This window comes from Haliaeetus leucocephalus, unplaced genomic scaffold, assembly GCF_000737465.1.
Source record: "Haliaeetus leucocephalus isolate CR32 unplaced genomic scaffold, Haliaeetus_leucocephalus-4.0 Scaffold2, whole genome shotgun sequence".
Classification (NCBI taxonomy): Eukaryota; Metazoa; Chordata; class Aves; order Accipitriformes; family Accipitridae; genus Haliaeetus; species Haliaeetus leucocephalus.
Window position 1 is genome coordinate 2,223,911 of NW_010972438.1, and position 17,687 is coordinate 2,241,597.

At 44.9% G+C, this 17,687-nt stretch overlaps 1 protein-coding gene across 1 annotated transcript in view; it reads right to left on the reverse strand.

Annotated features, from left to right (window-relative positions):
• Positions 1-17,687, reverse strand: part of ITPR1 (inositol 1,4,5-trisphosphate receptor, type 1) — a 165,127-nt gene that overhangs the window by 40,711 nt on the left and 106,729 nt on the right. Inside the window, exons 40-42 of the mRNA XM_010570399.1 lie at positions 7,219-7,399; positions 6,341-6,594; positions 624-824 (exon numbers count right to left, since the gene is read on the reverse strand). Of these exons, the coding sequence (XP_010568701.1) occupies positions 624-824; positions 6,341-6,594; positions 7,219-7,399 (636 nt within the window). The remainder of the gene's footprint in view (positions 1-623; positions 825-6,340; positions 6,595-7,218; positions 7,400-17,687) is intronic.

The following is a 17,687-nucleotide window of genomic DNA, read 5'->3' on the forward strand; positions in this document are numbered from 1 at the left end:
CTGACGGCGAGTACGGTTTGGGGGGAGCTGGACAGAGGCTGCCTCAGCCCCCAGCAGAGACTTGGCGGCCCTCACCAACACCCACCCCGTGCTCGTTGGGAGCCACTGTCGCGTCCCCGCGCAGGGACAGTCGGCAGCAACGTGCACCTGGTTCTGCGTGCAAGGCTACGTCTGAGAACAGTGGTTATCGCCTTCATTAACAAAGCTACAGAGCTCAACTTTCTCCCATCGGGCTGGGGGGGGCCACATTTCTGGCCTCTTTTACAACAGGCAACAGAGCTTGGTTTTAGCAACATTTTTTCTAGACAGTATTTCAAGTACAAAAATACTCCACTCTTCCCTGTCTGTCAAGTCTAATAAAACAACTTAAATCTCAGCAAAGCAGAAAACTCTCTACTGCTTTGAGTGGTTCACGTCCTCAGAGGGGGGCCCAAAAAAGAGAAATTGATTATTATGAGTTTATTAGGGAAAAAAAACCCAAACCAAAACCCCTTTGTAGGGCAAGTAAAGGGAGCAGCGTTATAAGAGAAGACGTCTAGCAGACCGAGAGCCAAGCCCAGCAGAGCACACGCTGTGGGTGCAGGGAGAAAGGGTGATGCTTGTCACAGCTATGGATGTATTACCTGGTTCTCGTGGCAAGGCCCCTGACAGTACTCGGTCAAACTTTCCAACGTCTGGTTGATCAGCGCTACGTTTTTCTCATTTATATACAGACCAAGAAGTCCAAGTCCACCAGTTGTGCTTCCACAGATACAGTCCAGAAACTGCAGCGTCTCGCACACCAAGTTGTAGTTGGTCTTGTTGTTCTGGCAGCGTAGAAAATTCTGCGAGGAAAGTGTCAAAGCCAGGAGGGAAAGGAAAAAAAAAAACCAAACAAACTGATGTTTGGATCATAATATTTTATTAGGTTCATCCACCCACAATTGCACTGCATGGTATACTGCTCTAATTTCACTACAGCCTGTACAAGCAATTTAAGCCTCTTTCAGGGCTTGCTTGCAACGTGCTGCTCTCTTGAGCAGCTTGTTGGCTTCAAATTTTATAGAAGACGAGCAGAAATAAACAGAGTGCATCCATTAGAGCACGGAAACCCAACACGGAATAGGCTATTCACTGCGGATCAGAAAGCTCTCCTGAGCCTGCAAGCTTTCCTTCCAGCCTACCTGCTACATTTCACTGCTAACCATCACTCAAGGCTCTCTCCTCCTGAGACCTTTCTCCAAGACAGAAGCAGCAATTCCCTGGCTCTGGCTTCACAGCAGCAGCACCTGCACACACAGTGAGGAGGCACCTGACTGCATGCCTTGAAGGAAGGTGTCTCGAAATGCAATTCTCTCAATTGCATTTCTTCCCACATAATTATTGCAATCCCTGCTTGAAGCTGCTGATTAGGAGCAGCTCCTCTAATGAAATGCCAGGTTTATCAGCATGGATTAAGCATGCTTCCTCTCTCCTGTATTCCAAATGAAAAAAACCCTGACCCAACGAAAACAAAGAAGGACAATTAACAAAAAACAATTTCCCAGTGACTCAGATGCTGTTTGTCAGCGTTTTCCCAGTGGCGCACTGTAAAAATGGATAACCACTACCACTTTTCTTTTCCTTGAAGTTTCAACAGGAGAACGTCTGTCCAGCCTAATTCTAGCAGGTTACAAAACACTTCAAAGGCGAACCCCCCCCCAGATGAACAAGATGCATGGGACTATGGAACCAGCAAGGTCTTTTCTGCCAGCCTGCAGAGGAGCACTGTTAACTGATTGCCTCTACTGCCTGCATCAGACTAATAAGTCCTTTAAGGCAAACAGACTGAGAAATTGCCAGATTCAATTGAAGGCTAAGCTAAAAAAGGAAAATGCTGTCTATGAATGCTGACTAAAGGTGACAGTGATTCAGCACATTTCAACTGATTGCTCATTTAGTATCCTGACTTTTGATTAACTTGTCAAAACGTAGAAAGGTTGACGCTACAGAAATCGGAGCTTGTGCCTTCTCTCCAGGAAAAAAAGCAGAGATAATGGATAATACTGAAAGTGATGAAACAAAATGCTCCCCAGCTGCGGTACGGCATTTATTCTGATTATAGCTAGGTTTATACCAGCCTTAGCTTCTTGATCCAAAGTCAATAAACACAAAGGAAAGAGGAGAAATGAGTCACAGGGGGCAGAAGGACAATGTTAGATGGCTAACAAGGGGAAGGAAAAATTAGTAGAAAACAAGACCCCACTGCATCGTGAGAAACTGCCCGAGGGAATGTCTGTTGCCATCTCAGCCAGTATAGATTGAGCTCTTAATTTTCTGTCATCCAGAGCATCTCACAGGCTACGGAGTGGGAACACAACTCTTCAATATCGAACATGCCATCCTATTGCTTTCAGTGGGAACGAACCTGAGGAATGTGCCATCCGCAAGACCCTGCATTCCAAATAAAAAGTGACAGAGTTGCAGATTCAGCTAGAACATTTGAAAAATATGCAGCTTGTGGGATCTTGAGGAGAAAAGAGGGAAAAGAGCATTCATACTGCCTAACTTTAGGGATTCTATTACTCAGTTGAGAGAGAAATACTTTCCGATGGGACGAAATGCACTCAAAGTCAGGCAGTCTTTCAACTCCTACCTTTGTGAATAACCTTCTGGAGACATTAGCTGACTTCATGCTATCCATTTTTAGGGAGCCCAGTCCTCCCCATTTCTGGGACACATGGCCAGATAGGGCTACACTTGCAAAGGCAGCACCTGCAGCCAGTTCCTAATGCCTCTACAGCATGTCGGGGTGTCGGAGACTTTGCTTCCCAGTACACAGCCTAAAGCCGAGTACCCTTCAGAGAAAACACGATGACTAAAAATAAAACTGGCTACTTACAGAATACTAGCTTGGTTTGCTCAAGCAGGGATGAACACAGAATCCTTGGAATGAATAGTTCTACCATTTAAGTGGGTAATTCCCCCCAAAGTCTAAATGTTTTCTTTGAACAGTCTTTGTTTTAGCAGAGATCTGATCCCTAATTGGAAAAACTCCGCAAAGAAAGAACATAAATAAGAAGAAGGTCTTAGTAAAGAAATATTTTTAAATGAACAGATTTTTCTTCAGAAGCAATCAAGCAAGGCATTTTTCACCGAATACAGGCTTGCTCTTTGGTCTTAGAAAGTTAATTCTCACACACGCTTCTTGCCTAAAACATGGCGAGCTAAACCGGCTCATTCTCTGCATGCAGCAGTACTGCTCCACTAGCCAAATTACTGAATCACTCTCCTGCAGTATGCAGAACTTTACTGTTCTTTATTACTTAGGCTTTGTCTCCAGGGATTATGAGTAAAAGAAACAGTCAAATCCAATGTTAAAAAGTGCATCAATTATTACTTTTTTTTCACAAAAGCAGCATTTAATCTACCAATTTAGACCTTTACTCTGAGCAAGACTGGCTAGCAATATTTTTATTTCATGGAAATAACGCACTTGATGAGAAAAAAAGAATTGGAGTACTATTTTTCCCACGAAGATGGGATTTTTAAGTGTAACACTGAAGCTGCACGCTTGGCTGTGGTGGCGTGGGAGGCTGCTGGGTACCACCTGCCCGGGCACCAGCTCCGGAGGGAGGGCGCTGCTCCCTGCCCCGCTGGCCATCCCCGCTCCTCTCCTCCAGCCTGCGCAGCTCTTGCTTCCAGCAAAGCGCTCCCTGGATGCATCACTCAGCTTGTCACAAGCTTCAGTTCTCGTGACTGCTTCTGTAGTATACAGGGACGCCTTCATTCAGAAAAGAGATGGCAAAGAAAAGACCTCCTAAGGAAACTGGTAGGGCTGTAGCCCAGCCGAAGCAGACCGGACAAGAGGCTGGCTACAGCAATTCAGAGCCATGACAGCTTTGCTTTCAAGGCTGAGCTCTCGTGCAGAATGGAGGGTCAGACCCAATGCAAGTTTAATAAGAGCACCCAAGTATCTGCGTGCTGAGAGAGAAACAGAGATATCAAGAGTACTCCACAGGAAAATTTGATGCATTCAGCCTGAAGTGGGTGACAGAACATACTTAAGCATCCATCCATTTGTCCCAGTCCTTGCATTAATTTGAGGAAGATATTGCAACTCCTCCTCCAGACCCACGGAGCGAGCTGGAGGGGGACAGCATCCTGTGTGCAACACGGGACAAACTGCAGCTTTATCTGTGAAGGGAACGACCGAGTGATGCAAAAGGCACAGTATTGCATTTCACAAAGACTTCCTCCTCATGTAAAACATGTATTGACTCTTACAGCCGTGACTTGCATTTTCCTGTTTTTGCACAACATCAGGCTACTCTCAATTGCTAACAGCTTGTAAAATGCTTGGTTTGACAAACCTACAACTGCACTGGGCAGATGATCCCTATTCACTTCTAATTCAAATCTAACTTACACAATTTTGGAAGACACACAGCTTCTAGATTAGGTCTGTCTTACTCCTTTAAGCAGTGAGTCCACTGGCAATATTGATAAGGAGTTCAGTTACAACGTGCTAGCTGCAGACACAAAGGCTTTGAGGCTTTGGACACTCCTGCCTCCCCTTCAGGGCTGAAGGGGAAAGGCAAGCATCAAGGCAGGCAAGCAGCAAGAGGATTAGATTTGAAAAATTCTTCCTCCGACCTTTTTTTTTTTTTAAAAACACCTTTTTCTCCCAGAGCTGAATGCAACTACCTGCTGTTTGGGGAATTTAATTGTTCAGGATGGTGAACTGCTCAGGCCAAGTTTCTGCGTTGGCTTGAATTCAATTTTGCTCCTATAGCTTTCAGAGCCTAGCCAAAGACAGCAGCAGCAAAGGATCATGTGCGTGCGGTTTGGACTACTGCCACATAGAACTGCCGTCCTACTTGTCTCTGACATCGCTAACGGCATGAAAATTGTTTGACAAAACAAAGATCAAATAGTTTTTTGAAAAAATTAGGAGAAACCCTGATGTATGTAACCTCGGCACCTATAAAACGCTAGAAGAATTCCACGTTCACAGCACAGGAACATTACCATACAGATTTGATTTCACATATTGCCAGCAGCAGGGCATTCGAGTTCAGCGGAAGTGATTTGGCAGGTCTGAAAAGCACTCACGCAGGGTCCTACACTTCTGGCGTGCCGTACAACAATATGCAATCACGGCAATTATTCCTCCTTTATGAGGGCATTTAGTACATTGTACCGCGTCTCACTAGCTCCTCGCTTTTATTCAATTCTAATCCAGCAGCAGTGGTTACGCTGAACAAAAATCATCTTAATTGCAGTCCATTTGTAAGCAAAAATCTTATCTCCTGCGGAGGCACGCGCTAGATAAGATTACTAATGTACAAGTTCTGGGCTTGCTATTTCAAATAATACAAACCCATCACAGAGCATCCCAGGACAGCGGAGGTCGGCAGGGACCTTTTGGATCTCTCCAGCCTGACCTCTCCCAGCTCCCTCTGCCTCTCCTTGCCCGTCAGATGCTCCAGTCCCTTAGTCCTCTTTGAGACTCCCTGCTGGACTAGGGACCCCAATACTGGACCCAGTACTCCGCAGGGGGCCTGAGGCATCCCACCAGGTGCCGTGGGCTTGCGCATGTCCAGATCGTTTGAACGTGTCCTAACCCAGTTCTCCTCCACCAAGGGTAAGTCTTCCTTGCTGCAGACCTCCCCTCCGGTCTCAGGGACCTAGGGTTTGTGAAGACCGGTCTTACCAGTAAAGAGCAAGGTGAAGGTGGCACTGAGTACCTTGGCCCTCTCCATGTCCTTTATCCCCAGAGCCTCTGCCCCCTTCAGCAGCAGACCCATGTTCTTCTAGTCTCCTCCTGCTGTGGATGCAACCTAGAAACCCTTCTTGTTGCCCTTCCTGTCCCTCACCAGATTCAACTCCAGCTGAGGCTTTCCTGATACCATCCCCATGTGTTCATCTCTACACACATGAACAGATCCGCGAAAACCCATGAGAACCTGTTCGCTGGAACCTCTTCACATATGCTTGAGGGCTGCTGGAACCAAAGTCTCAATGCTCTCTTTATTTTCTTACATGACTTCTTTTTTCCCTTTCCTTCCCCTCCCAAAAGCAGATCAGTAACGTCACAGCAGAACGCTTGCTTGCTTTGAGTATATACTTTTAAAAAGCCACATCAGGTGTTGATCCCACCACCTTTTATATACATAGAAAAGACCACTGAACACTGGATAACTAGACTTCCCTGTATTTGCCCAGCAAGGTATAAATACTTTTTTTGCATTATCTGCAAGACCGAAGAAAATAGTTGGTCACGTATCAATTTTAAAAGGCATGGGATTAGCCAGACCGATGCGATGGCAGTGACTGCACAAGGCGACATGAGCATGCCTGCCCAGGAACCAGGCTGTACCTGCAAATCCCGATTGTGGTTTTCGCAGAGCAGCTGCAAGAACCGGAGGATGGGTTGCATTATTGAGATGACAGCACTCATCTCCAGGTCATCTTTGCTCTTGTCTGCTGCAGACTGCGCTCCTTCTCCTGCCGAATAATGGTCATCGGGATCAGCTTCCCTCCGGTAAGTGTTGTAAGCCTTTCTCGTAGCTGCAGAGGCCTCCAGTAACTGATCCCGGACCTCCTCGGTAATTTGGGTCATAGGCTCTCTCACTAAAACACACAAGAACAGATCTTCCTTAGGCAAACTGAATAAAAGGGACCAGAAAATCTATTCATACATTTCCCATTACAGTTTCACACGCAGGCCGGCTATTCATCATCATTTCTTTCGGTAAGTATGTTTAGTGTGATGTGAGGGTCTCGAGTTTAGAAGGGTATCATGTCACTCTCTTTGCACCTTTTATGCGAACCACATTAAAGTTATAAATTCTGGTATTAATTGGTTAGGGCACACACATCTAGCACTATCAGGGGTTATGATAAAAGGACCTGCTATAGAAGAAAATCAGGATTTCTCCACTTATTGTTAGAGAAGGCACTGACCACAACCCACAGTCCAGGGTCATTACTACGGATCAGATTTGGGCAGCTTGTCACGATAGACAAGGCGGCAGAGTCTCATCTCAGAAATACTTTTCATCATTTCAATAGCACAATCTCACAAATGGATGAAGAGGGGATGAAGCTCTTGAAATCCTGAGCCAGGGCACCACTGATCTCTGAACTTTGCTCTGTGGGATCAGAGATCAGAGCATTATTGCATCAATTGAAATGAGTTCAAAACACAGCATTTTACTCCCTTGTCACTTCAGAAACGGAACAACTGGGGATTACCTCTTTTCCTGCTTGGTACATCTCTGTCTGAGTCTTCATCTTTCTTTTTATTTCCTAAGTCACTAGTATTGACTGTGACAGTTGCCTTGATTTCTTGCTGTGCCACTTTCATGCGATCATAAAAAACCTTAAAGAACTTTTCAGATTTCTTATCTTCCGTCAGTCGGCAGAAGAACGAATGCTAGGAGAAAAGGGAACAGGATCTATATCTTCATACACAGACTTGAATACAGATTATTTCACCTTTCTGCACTGCATGATATCCTGGAGGACTGCAAGGTTAATTAGCTTTCAGTAAACCAAAGCCTAGAGCAATAGAAACTCGTATTTTATTGTTAAGGAAGCCCAAGTGTCTCAGCTACGTTAACTCCCTTATTAACAACTTCCAAACACATTTTTAAAGAAAAGTGAGTGCAATAAATCACACTAGCCCTAATACATCTAGGCAGCACACTTCTCTCTCAACAATGGAATTAAGATAAGTACAATGAATAAAGGTAAGGTAAGGACAATGGAATTATCTATGATTTGATTCTCAGTTCAGAAACAAAAGAGTATGAGCAAAACACAGCGAAAAAAGAACTGTCCTCCCTTCCCACCCTCAAATCAAAGGGACTGTGACTCATAACATGCAATAGTCGATGTTAATCACAGTCCAAAAATGTACAAACAGGGCAATGCGATGAGGGACATTTCATGCTAAGTTTCCACTGCCCTGACTGCAGCAGACTTCTTAAAACTCCTTTTAAACCCTACTCTAATATATCTTTAAGTGACAGAAAAACTCAAAGCATTGACTAGTTTTACAAAGGTTTATTAATGTTCTTCTGCCCATATGTGCACAGAGACAGAAAGTTCTCCCTAAAATTGAGGAGAATACAAATCATGTACAGGTCAAAAAGGAGCCAACACAGTGAGTGATCAGACAATTCTTGATGAAACCAATATGCTGTTACATAAATCAGGACCAGAGCTTAAACACGACTGAAGGATGAACTTGTAAGTGGGTCACCTTATGCAGAGCATTATGAAATTAGTTAGCATTCTGCAGCGGCTCACGATCCAACAGCTTTACATGATGAATAGGAATGAAGCCTGATTTATTGAAAAAACAAATTAAAATGGGAATAGCAATATATCCTGCCCGCTTTTCTGCGAAGCGGAGCACACAAGGCCGTCTCTGGTACGCCTGCCTTTGATCACTCCCAAGCAGCTGCAGTCAGAACAGCGCTGGATGACTTTGAAACACTAATAAAGTTGCGTCTTTGATTACAGACAAAGGAGGAATGCTACTATTTAAAGAAGCTGGTCAATATTCACATGAGATATCCCTCCCACCACTACAATACCTTCTACCTGCCCAGAGCATCTCAGGTAAACTCTTAAGAGTTTGTTCTTACTTCTAGTGATTAACAGAGAGGAGGGAAAGCAGAAAAACCAAGCGCGGGCATCACACGACCGCAGCACCAGCCACACTGGTACCTTCTCCTGACATCCCTTCAACCAGTCTGATAAAACAGACACGCCAGTGCACTGCAGAGATGCCTTCTACCGAAAGTCGTTGCAACAGAAACTGTGCTGGGCCCTGTGACACGACGCAAGATGATTTGGGTGGTCAATTCGTTTAACAGTATTTGCAGAATTATTCTCTAATCCAGTACTTTATATCAAGAATTTTAATGTTTTCTCATAAAATATGCCCAAATAAAAACATCCTTTGTCTGAATGACAGTTTACTTATCCAGTTTTTGGTGTTTTTTTCTGTTCTAAACTGGTTCTTTGACCTGACCAGACCTAGTGGACAGAATACTGTCGTAACTAAGAGATGTATTAACACGCTTTCCCTGAGCTGCCGACCAGTAACCAAACCCAGGGCTGGGTTATTTAGACAGGCAACCCTTGGAAACAGTCTGTTACTTGGTGGCTACGAGTACAGACAGAGAAGGAGTTTGCATTTAAGTCGCATCTTGAAAATTTTACTCTAACAGTATTACACAACGAGAATACCAATAATAATATTTCACAGAACAGATAGACCAGCATAAACCATCGGCTGTAGAAAGGGTAACCGTTTTCCGAAAAATAACGTGATTTACTCCTCAGGCGAGCGATGGTTGTCACCTGGCTGCACATCTCAAGAGCCCGTACAGGAGGAGTTTCCCTGTGATGAAGCAGTGGTGAAGGAGAAGTTTTTTTTAATGAACCACACTGAAGAAATACTTTCTATGCGAGTAATTGTTACTTGCTGACAGGCTTGATTTTTGTTGTCTTTTCAAGCTTCTTAACTGACTTTCCACTGCACTTCAGAGAAAAAACAAATGAAACGAACATTTCCAGTAAAGCTTTCTTGTGTGTGCTGTGCATACGTTCAATGGTTGTCACAAAATGATTGTTTCAGTTTAGGTCAGGATGCCTAACACCCTCACACATATGAATCAACCACATGCCAGCTATCAAAAGATACTGTATTTTAAGAGGTGCGATCTTGCAAGTTGCGCTCGAGCAGGTAATCGGTGGTGATAACTATGACAGAAATCCCGAAGTTTATTTACAGATACAGCCTCAAAGCAAAAACTGGAAAAAAAAAATCTCCCTTTTTAAAATGGAAATAGAGTGGCCATTTTAGACTACAGTATGCCAGGGTCCCGGCTTGCACACAGACATCATGCAACCACAGGCGAGAATGCTGAAAATGCCAGGAGAGCAGCCTGGAACGAAGAGAACAGCAAACCTCTGCGCTCGTACGCCTTGTGGAAGAATAGTGCTTTTAACGTACCGCTGACACGGGAGCATTCGACACCCGCCGTCCCTTTGGGGGGGCCCCTAACAAAACCGCTGCGAACCCGAAAGCCAAGCATCTTGTCAGCAAGAGCGAGGGCTGCCCTCCCCGGGCAGAGGAGCCCAAAAGCTGTCTCCTCGTCCTCCAGACAGACCCTGACGATTTAGCGACCACCAAGCTGGGACTTGTGATCGCCTAACAACCTCCTGTAGGGCAGGGAACCATGACCCATAACGTACCAGTATGTGGATGGTAGCTGGCTATCCTGGCACGAGGTACCAGAGGAAAAGCTACCTGAAAGGCCAGGGAAGATCGAAGCTTCATCCCGTACTCGAGACACTGGCAGGGGACCAGTTGCCTGCCCTTAGAGCGCTAAAATCGCGCAGTATGAAACTGTATTTTATTTCAACTGTGTTTTATTAATGACTGTTAAGAGTCATTGCCGTGAAACAAGAGACATCATATGACACACAGAGGATCATGAGATTTGCTTTATGAATGCCAGGTTCAGCAAATGGCTTTACAAGTACACGAACCTCAATGAAATGCAATACATCTCCAGAGCACAGCAACCAGCTGATGAAATGAACCAAGACTTCTCTGATGCGAGAATATCAGAGATAACGTGATCACAATTAATTACACAGCCGCAGAATGAAAGGGACTCAAAAACATCCACAGATGACGTGCACAAGCTTCTAACAATATAGCTATGCTCACCATCAGCAACGACATCACGCAAAGAGTTCTCAATCGTTTTTAAAGACCGAGCAACCACCACCTACACGAATGCATTCAAAACTAACTCAGGGCAATGGAAAAAGCTTTGTTAAGAAACAGAAGGGGAAAACCTTCTCGCATAAAGGTTTGCAAGTTCAAAGTCTTGCAGGTGACTGGAGAACATATATATTTCTGTGGTGCACTATTTCCATGCAGGTATGAAGCACTAGGCAAGCAGCAGTACGCTGTTTCTTTCACAGGCATACGATACATCAAGTGCTATGATGAGCCTGTATTTGTTTCGAGGGGATGGAAGGAGAAGAACCCAGCATGGGCATCACATGTCTCCAAAGTCAGCCACACCGATTCCTTCTGCTGACATCCAAAGCGGTCTATTAAAATACCACAGAGTAAAACAAGTAGTAACACCAGGTACCATGGAAACCTGTGGAATCACTTCTCCTTCCTTCTCTTCTCCGTCACCCAACTCTGCTCCTAAAGAAATCCAACCAGAAACCTCATGCACAGCAGAATATCCCCCTTACACCTTTGTACCCTCCAGCATACTGCCTCTGAGCCAAAGGGGGATGGTAAGTAAATACCATCACCGTACCATCTATGACTTGATTTCCCTGGTCCACACAAAACATGTCGCAGAAGAAAAGCTGCAAACCAAGTGATTGATTTTACTAGAAAATACATCAAAGGTCAAGTTTAAATTGCAGTGCATTGATTAGCTACAGCCTGGCCCACCCTCGAGCACCATCAGCCCTTCACTCTCGCTCATTAACTGAGTCCAAAGTTGTGTTTAAGTAATGCATCTTTTTGAGAAAAGCATCCTTTCTTCAGAGGGCATTGGAGATGATGAACTATGTCTGTCTGTAGTCTGTTCCAGTGGTTAATAATTTTTAGAAACATGTGATTAAGCTCCTTTTTATGTCACTAACTTCCAGTCACTGAACTTAAATTTTTTTTTTGACCTTTATGTTTCTTCTGTAGTTACTCCCAGGAACTTGGTATCCTATCCCCTTCAAATTATTTACATACACTGTTAAATGTTTACCTATCTTTTTTGCTAAACTGAAAATACTATTTTTGCTTGCTGGCATTTTATTCAGAATTAGTATCTTTTTCTGTGGTGGTTATTTTTTGGCATGTTCTCAAATATTGCAGATCATTAACAATCTGGATTGTAGAATCACATTAAAAAAAAAAATCAGCAAAGAACAGGCACATTTCCTAGCATTACCTCTTCTCCCTTCCTGCCTTGCCTTCCAAGACCTGTGACATAAAATACACGTAATTTCCAACGATGAGTGGAAGGGAAGCTACCCAGCTGTTCATGGGAGTGGGATTACAGAGACAGGATAACTACACGGCATGGACAAATGCTCCTCAACGTGTCTCATGTACCAGCAAGTGGTAGCAAACTGGGTTTTTAACCAGCAGAACTGACATCTGCCCTTTGGAGAGCGAAGCCATAAACTGCAGCACACTAATACCTTTGTGTAAGGTGTACAAAGTACAGACGCAGTTAACTAATCCACTATCAATTTAACTAATCCACAATAAACTTAATGCTGAGTGAGTCTGTGCCCAGTGTAGGACTGTTAAATGGGGAAAAAAAAAAAAATCAGCTGAAGGCAGCTAATTTCTAGCTCTTGCATTTGAAAGGCTTATCCAGTTTTGCCTATGTGCTATCACCTTTACTGGGTACACCTTCCTCTACGCCGTTACCTGAATCTGCCCTGAAGTCACAACTGTTTTGCCAACCAAGAAAAGGAACAACCGTTTGATTGTTTTGCATTGAATAGCTTGGCTTTCCGCCCCAGACTCGGTAATTACAGGCTGGACTGTATGCACTGTCTGAACAATCATGTTATGAGAAATATAACTAAAACCTATTAGCAAGCGTTGGGTTTAAGACGCATCTGCTCGGATGCGTGCTTCCTCCTGAAAGAAGGGTGGCCTGATTTTAGGCAAGCGTTTGGCTGCAGAACCAAACAGAGATTGCCGTCATCCTGCCGAGGACGGAGTATTTTCTGGACCACACCCTCTGTAATTCACAAAGCTGTTTCAACAGACCACAGCTATTAAGCCCCGCCAGACCGTCCCAAGAGATCCCAAAGAATTCCCCAGGAAAACAAATATCTGATTACCAATAAATAGGGGAAAGCAAAGCCCCAGCAAACACCTGAAATTAAAGCAAACTGCTGTCATCTCCCTCCCCATTTCTCTAACGCCAGTGAACAGCAAACACCCCGTGAACTTGGCTAGTCAGGGATATTTCAAAGAGGAAAGTCCCTCCAGATACAAGAGAAAGATCAGCTCTCTGGCTTCAGTTCAGGACATTTTATTCCAACACTAGAGAGAAATTATTACGGGGATGTTAGCTTGCTTGGGTTATCCGGACAGGCTGCCAGCATGAACTAATGCAAAACTTCTGTGCTACTTCATGTTTGCGGAAAGAACTTGCCACCCCCGTACCGTTTCTTATAGCTGGACTACTTCAAAGCAGCCACATTTTAAGGGGAACTGCACTTCTAACACAAGCGCTGAATTAAGTACAAATGCCAACCCTTTGCATTGTGCCTAAACGTACTTCCACCGCAGAAAATTCAGACCTAACTTTGCTTTCTCTCCCCCCTCATTTATTTATTTTAAATATCACTGATCCCTCTCTTGAAATCTTTCATACATCCTGGCTCGCTAAAGATCCATCACTCTGGGGCGTGAGTGATGGATATCATTAGTCTTGCATAGCTTAAGGAAATGGCAGCTGAAATATTTCATGCTGAACATACTTCACAGTTTGAAATAAACCCATAAGGAAAATCTGCCAGAACACCTCAATTGCCTGTTTTTTTTTTGCAAACTGTAAAATAAACTTTGTCCTGAAAGCAGAAGGGGGACTTCCCAGCTCTGTTTTCCACAAATAAGACAAACTCTCTGTCACGGGCATCCACACGCCATCCTGCAAGGCTCTACTCTGAGCTGGAGAGTCTGCCCCACCTTACGGAGGATGTTTTTTGGGGGGGTACAAGTGTACAGAGACAGACCCGTGTCGACGCTCGTCCTTCCCAACCAGCTTTAAATGGCAGCAGCAGCAGAGCTGCACCACTCACTTCAGGAAGAAGCCCTTATATCCTACACGTTCTCCTACTGCAACGCCCCAAATCTTGATGCAATTTAAAGTCATTTCACAAAGAGGAAAGTAAGAAGCAACCTGACAGAAATACGGTCCCCTCGTGCCCTTCCAGAGCCAGCACAAAACCCCCGGGATGGTGAAGTGACACTGGATGATCACCAGGAGGTGAAGGCACGCTGGGGGAAGGACAGGTAGGAACGTGACTGTGGGGTTTGGGGTTTAAATCCCCCCCGCAGACGGAGCAGATGGCCTCCAAAGCGTGGGAGGCTCGGGGGCCTGACCTGCTTTCAGCACGGAGCCTTATTTGAGTTCCTCCTGCATACATGTGGGAGCACGCACCCGGCGGGTCACTCAGTTAATCTGCGCAAGGCTCCTGCATGGCAGGAGCATGAATCCCACTTCCTTACCGAACCAGCAAGCTCTGTGTAGGTGTGAGAAACAAGGAAGTCTGCAGACTCCCCAAAAGAAAAAAAAAAAAAAAAAAGGAAAAAAAAAAGTGTAAGATCTTCTTGAGAGACAGAGGAATTAAAGAAAACCATAGCAACAAGTCAGTCCACCTACCCAAACCACCCACCCACCACCAGTTTCATTTGCTGACGCACTTCAAAAAACAAGCTGGCTCCTACCCGCTCTGGAAGGTGAGCAAGCCCTGAGAGCTCATTAAATTCCCTTCTCAGCTACTCTTGTATGCCTGCAGCTAGTGAGCAAGTGGGATATAAATAGAAGTTATATAACATCGCTTTGTTGATTCCTGTGCTTACCAAAAAAAAAAAAAAAAAAAAGGCAGCATGACCTTGTTTTTCTGAATAGCTTGCCTCTGCCTGCTTGTGGAGGACTTCAATCCTGCTAGGGATCATCTTCAAAGTTTATATTGGACCTGGATCCCACAGAGAGGACTAGGCAGAATTAGTGGTTTACAGGACCAGGATCACACCTGAACGCCTAGAGGATCGCCACGCAAGAGGCCCGTGGTACCTAACGACCATGAACGACACAATGCTATCACGACTGGAGGGCAAGCAAGGCAGCTGGACCCTGATGTAGCATCCCTCCTCTTTTTTTTTTGCCTATGTTGCTCAGTCACACAGATGGGCACCTCAAAATCTAAACAAAAAACCTCCCTTCGGGCAAAAAGACTGAAAGATGCTGTGATACAGGAACACTGATGGCCCAAATATACTTCACAAAGTAGGATCAGCTGCCGCTCAAGTCGAAAGACTGCGTGGTATCATTACCATCTCACCTCATCCACCCTCTTCTCAATCTCACCTATGCATCTTACTGCGCCCGACAAAAATGAAATCATCTCTGCGGGAATGACTGCTCTGGCAGCTTTTGGCTCTGTCTGTTATTAGTAGGGCTTGTTTGTTCTTAACATGGTGGTATCTAACAGGTAAGTGAGGTTGAGACTTCACTGTGCTAAATACATTAAAATACACGTGAAAGAGACAGCGTGCTCCTACGGGCTTGCCATCTTGAGTCTCCTCACGTGCTGCGGATCAACAGAGCATCAGGACGCAGATTTCCTCAGCGCTGAGTTAATTATTAGTGCAGGTTCTGTGCCTTGTTTTGAAGGAAGCTGCGCCGTGAAGGAGGGTCTGGATCTGCAGCGTGCTTCATTTTGGAGAGGGCTCTATTTCACAAAAGGACAAGATCGCTGCCCACAGCTGAATGCGATGGTTGATGTAGGTCCTTACCAACATTTACCTTTTTTTTTTTTAATGTCATGTTCTGAAGTAACATAACCAGAATATATAAAAAAAAAAATTATGGTGTATTTTAACTTGAGAAAAACTCATTAAAATGGTGAAGGACATAGGTGATTGCTTAATGCATGCCAATAGTTTGCTGGTTTTGCATTAGTTTCCCAAACAGGTATTATTAAAACAACGTAAAAGATCCTACATCAAAGAATTCTGCCTGTTACAAACAAACAGTAGAAATTTTAAGACACATTTTTTAATTAACAACCAAAAGTTCTCAAGTGCTATTTACAGAAGTTTAGCGATCCAAAGATATCCTTGCCTCTGAAGCATTTACCATCACGTATGATTTTGTGTGCTTGCAGCTATCTGTGACTGTTGCAAATTTTTTAAGTGGTAAATCTGGTTTAAAATGTCCAAACCACAAACTCTAAAGTACCATTGTGTCACTAAATCTATGTTTTGTACCACCAATACTTCTGTAATATTTTGTAAATTTTTCTCCCAATTTAGAAGGGCAATTGCAGTCATAGAGAAGAAGAAACTAAGTCTTTCGGCAACCGAATAGGACAGGACACATTTAGGCCAACAGGGAAAGTGAAAAAAAAATAGAGCGGGTTGACTGGCTGGTTCCAGCTATTTCACTGTTGACCTTTTTAGCATCGCTTAACCTTCCATTTTTGTCACGGTATTTCACAGCCAACGCTACAGCACGCCAAAGGACACAGACCTGTCCCTGAGTCACCGCTCCCTCAAACTGGGGGCTGCGGCAGAGGGGGACAGCACGAGCCCCCCCCTCCCCGGTCGCACCCCGGTCCACTTGGGTCCCGCGGCTTTCCTGTGTGCCAGAAACACAAACAAGAGTCGGATAGCTCTGGATTCGATTCCTTTCGTGCATCAATTCTGCAATTATTTAATAACTATCCATCATCTTTGGACAGTCTGAGGCACCGAGTGCAGCAAAGGAGACCACAATTTGCCGTACTGGAGTTTTCTTACTGGTGGCGATGGACAAGGAGAAGCGTCGACTAAGTCCAGGTCTGTGTATGGTGCAAGACAGAGCTGGAGACGGGAGAGTCGTGTTAGTCCAGCATTTTACCCAAACCAGTATTTCCTACTAAACCAGACTAATGAAGAGCTGGCTGCTGTGATTTCTGGTATCTCGCTTGTTCGGAGCCCCCCATGGTACTTCTGCAACGGGCAGCACGGCACCACGCGCCCACAGCCCAACACTAACGAGCACTCAGAGGAGGGCACGCAAAACGCACGGCTCCTCTTTGCAGGCTGAACTGAAGAGCTCTGGAAGTTAAAGCAACTTGAAGCCACACAGCTTTTTGTACAGTCGCTTCTGAAAGGAGCCTCACACATGTATGGTGAGCTCCAAACCTTCCTTGGCTGAGCACACTGATTCGCCCTTGCCATGCGGCGATGGAGGCACAACTCTCCGGTCACCAGCGCAGGCTCCTTGGTGCTACCTCGAGTCGCGATGGCCCCTCGTCCGCATCCCATACTCAGCTGCTGGGGGAAGGAGGGCTGTAGAGCAGATCCCATCATCATCCTCAGTGCAGGAGCAGTGACTCTCTTCAGATGTCTTAAAGCTAGGAGCAAATCCCACTTCCTTCCTGAAAAACAATCACCTTTTCCTGGGATGCTGACTCCCATCATCTCATCCTCTGTGTTTGCAGCCCACCTTGGGAAGAACTGCGGATGAAGTGGGAAAGAAGGTACCACCACACTTCGAAGCGGTAGCAGTTAAAAAATGCCTGAAACTAAACTAATGTCATCAACTGCATTTTACCTTCCCTCGCTGAAAATACCAACACATGTGCGTGTGGGTAATTTGTCACGCAATCTAACTTTTGAGAAGATCCCTAATTAAACGAGCAGCAACCCAAGTCTCCATGGAGAGGCAGTTACGTAAGGGACTTTACTTGCCATTAACTTCCACCGACCAAGGAAACCCGAAACACTACGGAGGTGAGGCAGAGTAACGGCGCATATAATTTTTATTTAGCAGATGAGAGACAAGCGTTACAGGAGAAGTCCTCAGCAATTTCCTCCGCTGTCATTCATTTGCCAGGGTTGCTTTAACGGAGGAGAACTCGCCACGCTGCAGAGC